The following is an 8,674-nucleotide window of genomic DNA, read 5'->3' as shown; positions in this document are numbered from 1 at the left end:
CACGTGCTTCTGTCTAGTGCTGAACCTAAACATCAGTGTATGGAGTAGAGACAGTCCCTTGTGCAACAGACAGGAGCACGTGTGAGGAAGGTATCTGCTCTCCTGGGGTAGCCTTGCTGACAACAGACTGGACATCTACAGGGCAAGCTAATGCCTTTGTACTCTGTGCAGCACTGCCTGGTTTGTGCACACTGCGCAAGAAAGGATTCCCCCCCTAAAAGCAGCCTAAACATTGTGCTCGTCAGCCCCTTATATGGAGAACTGCTATAAAAGAACCCTGATCTCACCCATGAGAGGAAGATGATGAAAGAGACAGCTGCTGCACTGGAAATCACTAAACAAGCAACTAATGTGACCCAAAACTGAGACTGTAACCAGAGCAGGAACTATGCCAGGTACATGGCTAGTGCCACCGCCCAGGGGAACCACACCAGGAGCAGCAGCCTCTTTACCACAGCTTTGGTCTGAAGTCTCTCACACTGACCAGAGGCAACAGTCTCAAAATCAAGGTCACCGAGTAGAATGGACTCACAGTCCCAAAGACATTCAGTTGCTTGTATTAGTGCTGTGGGTTATGAGACTGACTGGAGTGGGGCTTGTAACTGAAAAGCTTTAGGATTACTCCTTATCTTCCAGGGGTTTACTTCCGGCCTCGCTTGCGGCTGGTTTTTGGAATTTCGGCTCTCTGTGCAATCTGGGGCTCCCCCTCATCACTGCTCACACTCTCATTGTCCACCTGCCGTGGACGACCTCTCTTACTCCTCATTTTTTCAGCTCCAGCAGTGGGAAGCTTCTTGGCAGCCAGGGTCCCAGTTCTCTTCTTTTTGCTCCGGGTCAAAGGACGTTTCTTCCGTTGCTTCTTCTGCTCTTCTCTTTGGCGGATTTTCATGAGCTTCTCAAAGCTTTTGGTCGTAGTTGTGTTCACATCAAACCAGTCCTGGGGGGTTTAGAAGGCAACAGATTGGTACTGATGGTGGAAATACCACATAAAGCATATCAGGGATTATAATAAAGCTGCCCTGTGGGGCCAGGGTTTCTTCAAATGTGAGATCTGGAAAGGCAGCTGCCTGACAAAGCTCTATTCTTTTGACATTTCTCCTCAGGTGTCACTGATTTGATTTGGCCTGGCTAAAGGCATGGGAAATGCTGAAGAGCTGAACTGAGCAGCAGCAGCTTGGGACAAGTGCCATCCCACAACACCTGGTCCCCAACCAAGGCATAAGACCAGATATGTTTAATCAAATCAAAGGGCACTCAAGTCCAGGATCCTGCTTCCAGCAGTGACCAAGAAAAAAAAAAAGTAAAACAGGGCAAGTATCTCACATTTCCTTCCCAAGACACCCTCCCCACCTGCAACAAACTGGGGTTTGAGCACTTCCATTCTGCCTGCCTTACCTCAGAATGCACAGAGTTGATGTGATACTTGACCCCACTCTCTGAAATGAACTCCTTGTCACACAGGAGACACTTGTATTTACCAGCCACGAAGTCTCCCTGGCACAAAACAAACAAACAAATCCATAACCAATTGCTGCCCAGAAGGCTGATACAGCTATAATAATGTACTGAATCTTGCTCAGGTGTAACCCAGCAGTAAGAAGCAGAAACTCTTATTCATATCAGACAGTGCTTTAGCTACAGGAGCATTGACTTTATTGAGCAGTTATGCCCACAAAGCATAGGATGGCTCGATGAGCCATTACAAGGCCTCCAGACCTGTACCTGGAAAAAATGCTGTTGTAGCTGTCAATCTACAGGTAGGGCTGCAGTTTCACTAAAACACATGCCATTAAGATGCTTCCTGCTTGCCTTGAGCACTGTTTGCAATGGTAAGCCCATTAGCACACAGAGAAGCACTCAAATTGTGAGGAACTCGGATTAGCAGACAGCAGGACAACAACTTGAACAAGGAGATACTTGAGGGTCAGGGACAGTCAGGCTACTGCTATAAAAGACAGTGAGTACAAGGATACCAACCAAGGTACACGTGCCAAGGTGCGATTTGAGTCCTGAGACACTGCCATACACAGATTCACAACCCTGAAATAGTAAAAAAGTGTGTCAGCAAAACTAGTAAGAAATCACTTCTTCCTGCACGAGAAAACCTTACTCTCTGCAAAACAATTCCAAAAAGGCTAAGAGAGGTAGAGGGAGGGAGATACTGAGTCTGACAAAGTCAGAAAGGTTCTGCTAAACAGACCATTAAAAGAGATTTAGGCTTTCAGTAAGTTAAATATTTCCAGCTTCTGAGCTCATTTAGATGTAATAAAGACAGTCTTGTCTCAGTTACATTCACCCTCTATCCAAGGCCTGAGTATCATGGTAGGAGTCTGCCTTTTGCCTGAAGTGCAGCGAAGATTCACTTCAAACAAAGCAGAGGGTCAAGTACAAGACACTTGCATCTCTCCTGCCCTGCTGGAGTGGCACAGAGCAGCTGTACTGCCTCCCACACCAAGGGTCTCAGCTGTACAGGCTGTAGGCATCAGTCTGGGGACACCAGGTGGTGTTCAGGCAACAGCACAGGCCTTGGGACAGGAGGTAGGTGCAAGATGTGCTCCTGGGTTATTGGTGGGTGCAACAGGACAGCTCCACATACCACATTGTGTTGCAATTCTTACACTTGGAAATGACACAAGCCTGTAAATTGGGGAGAGAGTGCTGGGGCTGGCCAGGAGGAAGGCATTGTCTCTACACCGAACACAGATGGAAGCCATCGCTGACCCTGAGCTATCCAGCAGTGCATGTCACAAGCACCACATCTACCATAGTTTCCACCACTGGGGCCATTCTTTCTCATTGGATCTAGCTGGTGACTGCTGCATGGGATTGTAAATTCACAGGCATAAGCATGACCTGACCAGGACAACAGTGCCATGCATGAGCCTCCTGTAGCACATTTCCAAAAGAAAACTTAAGAGCTGTGCCAGACTAAGTCCCTCAACTCCTACATTTCCATCTCTTTTCCTCCATTCTTCTATCATTAGATTTAGTACACCTGCTAGACATGCACAGGCCCATCATTTTTCCACTGCTCAAGCCTCCAAAAGGAGTAGCTCCCAGCTGGATGTGAAGGCTGTACCAGTCTGACATCAAGTTGCAGGCTCTGAAGTGGACAAACAGATCCACAGAGGGATCATCCCTACGGCAACAAACCAAACAGGGTCTTGGTTACACTAACTTGTCTCCCACAAACTGAAGTTTTGGGATTGTGGAAAGCTGCTGGCTCATACAGACATGACATCTGTCCCCTTTGAAGCTTCAGAAACACTTCAGGATTACCTCATTTGGGCAGTGGACTCTTCGGTACATCTTTATCTCTGTTTTCCACTTGCACAGAACATCTTGACTGAACGTTGGCAACCCAGGTCGAGTGTATTTCAGCTGAGATAGAGATGGAATTGAAAGCTGGAAGCAATGTTTGCTACACATAGTGCCAAGTATGTCCCTTTCTCTCCCAGGCTGTGAGATAGAAGTGCTATTTCTTCTCCTGTGCTAACAGCCAAACTCTGAATAACCAATCTTCTCCCATCTCACTGACTCTCTACAAACATAACTCAATCTGGGAAAACCCCACAATACCAGAACCCAAAACCTCCCACAACTTTGACTACAACAGCTCCTCTAAATGTACTTACCCCAATAAAATCACAAATCATCCTTTTCCTTTAGGAGCCCCATACAGCCTAAAAGATGAATAAACTCTGAAGCCTGAAAAACTATGAAATATCACTGCCTGGCAGCAGTGATCTGCAGTCTATGACTTGTGAGAAACACACTGCCTGTAGCTGCCTTTCCTGACCTGTGCCCACCTATTTTTAAGGCCTTGTACCTTCCGGTCATCTGGAATCAAGTCCTGCAGAACCTTTCTCTTGGGCCATTCTTTGGCCAGCTCTTCTCCAGCTAGCTCATGGAGATAGTAGATTGCCACCTTTGCAGATCTCCTTTGAACTCTGCCCGTGTCACTTGGCTCCCGTTTTGCTTCCCTCAAGCTCTCTGTTCTTCTCTCCTCATGGAGGAAAGTGACCTGCAATGAAAGCCAAAAACATTAAGGCTCCTTCAAAGTTCCTATTCCAGTTACACTGCATATTGCAAATACATATTCTGCCAAATCCCTCACAAAAATGCTGCTGCAGCTGTGCTTCACTGTCACAGACATAGGACAGTGCCTCCCACTAGTGTGGCAGACCCCCAAACCTGCTCAGGGGGATCACAGAGTCAGGCTCAGGCAGACAGTTTAATGCAGCCACGAGTCCTGAAAGGGTATCACAACATTTGCTGTAGGACTCTCATGGACAACAAGCATAGCACTGCCTGTTTTGCTCCAATGCTGGGTCTTTTAAGAGCAAAGAAAAGCACCTCTCAATTTATACACAGCAGTGTCATTTTCCCATGGAGCAAAGGTCAGGCTGGGGACAGTTTACTCCTGCCATGGTGGCATACTATTAAAAACTTCATCCTAGTCACTGAACAGCAACAGCTGCTACTGGAAGGGAAGTATCAAGGACAGAAGACTCCAGAGACAGAAAAATACAAATATTTGGTATCCCTGGTTCCCCATTCAAGTAGCAGACAGAAGCTTTTGTGTGTGTCAAGCCTGTAGGGCTGAGGTACCAACACACTATCCTGGTAACTATGGCAAATTACACTTACTGGCCCGTGCTTGGATCGCAGGTGGTAGACAAGCCCTGCCTTTGATTTGTATGCTTTTCCACAGTGGTGGCACTTCATAGCCATCTTCTCCAGCTCAGAAGCAGCCTTCCCACATTTTTTCACATGATATAGGTATCCCATTATGCTTGTGAAGCTCCCTGTGCAGCCCTGTCAAGGCAGAAGAAAATGCACAGAATTAAAAATTGAACATAACTGTGTCCTGGGCTGCATCCCCAGCAGCGTGACCACCAGCATCCACTGGTGAGACCCCCCTGAAGTGTTGGGTCCAGCTCTGGGGTCCTCAGCACAGAAAAGTCATGGACCTGTTGGAGCAAGTACAGAGGAGGTGACAACGACCCAAAGGCTGGAGCACCTTTACTATGAGGAAAGGCTGAGAGAGTTGGGGTTATTCAGCCTGAAGAAGAGAAGGCTCTAGGGAGACCTTAGAGCATCTAAGCCACCTGAAGGGGCTTATAAGAAATATGGAGACAGATTTTTTTAATAGGGCTTGTATAGGACAAGGGTTGATGGTTTTAAACTTAAAGAGGGGAGATTCAGTCTAGATATAAGGAAAAAAAAGGTTTTCCAGAGAAGTGGCAGATGTCCCATCCCTGGAAACATTCCAGGTCTGCTTGGATGGGATGACCTTTGGAGGTCCCTTCCCACCCAAACCATTCTATGATTCTACAATACTGTCTTAAAGCACAGCTAGGATCTTGAAACAACTCCAGCTTTGGCCAGCACCAAAGCATGCCCAGCAGAACTCTCTTGACATTTTCCATTCCTGCCTCTGCTGCTGCCTGCCTCGGGGTACCCAGCACCAGGCAGCTCACCTCCCTTGTGCACTTCAGCTTTCCCATTCGCTTCAGAACCTTCCGAAGACGATCCCGCTCAAGCTGCTCATCCAGCTCTCCTCCTTCTTTCACGAGTGGCTGAAGCACAGCAGGAAGATGAAAAAAACCACAAGATGTTCAGCATTTACAGTTATTCTCACTGGCTCAACACACTGCTGAAGGAAAGCTTCTGAAATAATTGAATCTCTGCAACTTATGATTTTACAGAAGTGTATCTAATACTATGATCACTGTTTATAGCCCAGAAAAACGGAACTATTTTTAAAATGAATAAACTGCCTGAAAACCACTTTGCAGATAAGAGTTTTAACATTTAGATAGCTATTTATGAACAAAGCCTTGATAAGGAATGGTCCCAAACTGTAGCTGCTAGGAAGGACAAGGGGATGCATTTCCATAATTACTTTTCTCCTCTTCTGCCTGTGGAAAGTACTGACTCATTTCTGTCATGCATCTTGAACATTTACTGGCCCTACCATTTCCACTTAGCCTAACTTAAACCTAACAGGCTAACTGCCTGGAATGGTTATTAAACTACACTGAACTACAGCTCAAGATGCTCTTTATTCTCTCTCTGAGAGTTATTGTATATTATCTCCTACATTACCTTAAAATAATTTTACACCTAGACCGAATAAAAGGTTAGAACTGGGTGACAAACCTATTTCTCAGGGCCAGAACATGATTCCTGGTCTATTTAATTTACTAGTACAGCTGTAAGTTCAGAAAGCACAGTCCTAAGAACCATGTAAAAAACCACCTTACCCAGACTTCCAAATGACCTTTCTGAAAGTTCTAACTCTTCACAACTACAAGAGGAGACGTTGCCTTCTTTAAAGTAATAGCAAAGAGGAAAAGCAGGTTGTAGCATTAGTATCTGTACAGTAAATAGAGACAAGAACTGAACTGCTGCTTCTGCTCTTCTACCCGTGAGCTGGTAAAGAACTATAATCTAATCTGCTCTGGATGTAGAACAACTCTCACTTCCTACCAAAGCAGAAAAGACTAAAAATTGCAGCCTAATGAGTGATCTTTTTTTATCTCATTGAGAATGTATTTTATGTGTAACATATAACCAACCTAAATAAAAATTAACCTCCCTGTCTAAAGTGTAGCATGCCTGTCACCTCTGGTAACATACTACTGCTTTTTCAGATGTCAAATCTTCCAGAAAAAACAATAGGTAGACACTATTTGAACAGCTGCAGCATTTGAAAAAACACTTTATGTTCTGGTTCTTTGTGCACCAGGGATGGAACAAAAGACTGTTCTGCCTGTGGGATTTCTAGATGCACAGCAGTTGTATTACCTGATTGTTATGATCTGCCATGACATGGTATTTCATCCCTCCTAAGGACTTCAGCTGCTTCCCACAGTGATGACATGTGAAAAATTCCTAGAAATAAAGACACTGTGCATGAAAACTAAATTAACCAAAGCACTGGGAAACTCTTTGGGAGAAAGAAGCAGGAGAACAGAACATTTTATTTGGGCCTGGTAACTGTCCACTAAGAACAGAAGAAATTTTACAGAGACTAAAATTTAGGGGAACAACGAAACAGCTACACCTTTGTTCACTACCCCAAGCCTCCAGCAAAAAGCCAAGCAAGAAACACCGAGTGCAGCCTCTTACAAGGACTGTTGCTTAGAAACATGATTAGATGAAACTGGTGTTAAATAAAACTGAAATGATGTGCTGGCATTTCAATCAGTGAGCTGAAGAGGAGTAAGGAAAACATTGCTCACCTCTTGTGTTCTTACCTGCCTGCAATTTACCATGTGTTTCTTCAGTCCTTCTACAGTCTTTCTCACCACAGCCCGGCATGTTGGACAGGTAACTCGACCTTTGTCCTGAATTTCCAAAGACCACTGCTCTTCTATGCTACCTGTCAAAACAAAAGGTTTGGAATAGAGCTGCAAAGAGCATTTTTTTTTTTCCCCCCCTTCCATGTGTACAATGAATCATAGAAGGGAACAGATCACATGTTAACAAACTCATGTCCAGCTACACTTCAATAGGTTTAGCTCATTTGCAGCTTTAAATGTGTCATGTGACAAGGCACACATCACTCCTTTTGGGACATCGTTTTACAAAAATTCCTTAATCCCACCATTCCCTTAGGAATGTTAGGAGTGTTCTTCCACTTGTTCTGTAGACTTTTCCTTCATTCATTTTTATTACACAATTACTTTAGCATCCAAAATAAACTTTTATTTCAGCAAAAAGGTTTTCACAGTAAAGACAGTCAGAGATGTGACTAAAGAGTTTCAGACAAAGTCCACACTACTAGTCAAAACTTTAGAACTCCACTTACTTTATCCAGTTTTAGCACAGAAAGTGAACAGAGCTGCACCATCAGGCCAAGTTACTCAACAGCCACAAGTACCCTGCGTGGCATGGTTTGCAGTTCCTGGCCTCTTTTTGAAGTGCCAAACAAAGGCTTGACAGAAGCTGCAAGTACTACAATCTACTGAAATGGGTTCTGGGAAGAAAGTGGCTTAGCAGCCACAGAATTCTTAGGAAATCTGAAGGCTTTCCTCTGCACCCAGTAGTAATAGGCAGTGGTCATCCTTCCCCAGATTGCTGGGGGAAAAGTCTCTGAATCAAACAGCACTTGGCTGAAAACTGGGGTATTTAATGAGTGCTGTGAGCTACACATACCAAGCCATTCACTTGGTGAGTCAAGGCTAATGTTATTTTTCTGGGATGGACTGCTTGGGTCTCTGGCTACCAGAATAGATGATTGGGCAGCAAGAGCAACGGAGCTTTTCCTGCAAATAAATTACGTTGAGCAAAAAAGTATAAATATTTGATGACTCTTACAGTGAAACTATTTTAACAAGCTTTTTCTCAGTTCCAAAAATGAATCTCCCTTTGCTGTTCCATTATGCCGTGGTAAAACCACGTGGAACTACACAATTAGGAGCACACAGACCCTCCAAGCTTGCTCTGCAGTACTGAGGCAATGCCAAAAGGCCAGCAGCCAATTCTTCCTTGTCAACAGTGAACAACAAAATGGACATATCAGAAATGCAGCTGTTGCTCACATTCAAATCCCAGAATTGCATTTATTTTTTAGCTGCTTTATAAACAACTCTGAGCAAGTGCAGTTTCTTCCAACATGCACCAATACAGATTAGGAACTGACCTGCTGGAAAGCAGCTCCGTG

The 8,674-nt window shown here is 44.7% G+C and overlaps 1 protein-coding gene across 1 annotated transcript in view; it reads right to left on the bottom strand.

Annotated features, from left to right (window-relative positions):
* Positions 1-564: 564 nt before the first annotated feature.
* ZNF512 (zinc finger protein 512) overlaps positions 565-8,674 on the bottom strand; it is a 16,130-nt gene continuing 8,020 nt past the window's right edge. Inside the window, exons 5-13 of the mRNA XM_010001751.1 lie at positions 7,266-7,390; positions 6,814-6,900; positions 5,484-5,582; positions 4,651-4,818; positions 3,830-4,024; positions 3,280-3,381; positions 1,978-2,040; positions 1,396-1,494; positions 565-937 (exon numbers count right to left, since the gene is read on the bottom strand). Coding sequence (XP_010000053.1) covers positions 641-937; positions 1,396-1,494; positions 1,978-2,040; positions 3,280-3,381; positions 3,830-4,024; positions 4,651-4,818; positions 5,484-5,582; positions 6,814-6,900; positions 7,266-7,390 — 1,235 coding nt within the window. The 3' untranslated portion in view covers positions 565-640. The remainder of the gene's footprint in view (positions 938-1,395; positions 1,495-1,977; positions 2,041-3,279; positions 3,382-3,829; positions 4,025-4,650; positions 4,819-5,483; positions 5,583-6,813; positions 6,901-7,265; positions 7,391-8,674) is intronic.

Source organism: Chaetura pelagica, unplaced genomic scaffold, assembly GCF_000747805.2.
Source record: "Chaetura pelagica isolate M959 unplaced genomic scaffold, ChaPel_1.0 scaffold307, whole genome shotgun sequence".
Classification (NCBI taxonomy): Eukaryota; Metazoa; Chordata; class Aves; order Apodiformes; family Apodidae; genus Chaetura; species Chaetura pelagica.
Note: the sequence above shows the minus strand (reverse complement) of the source record. Positions and strands in the feature narration are given on the sequence as shown.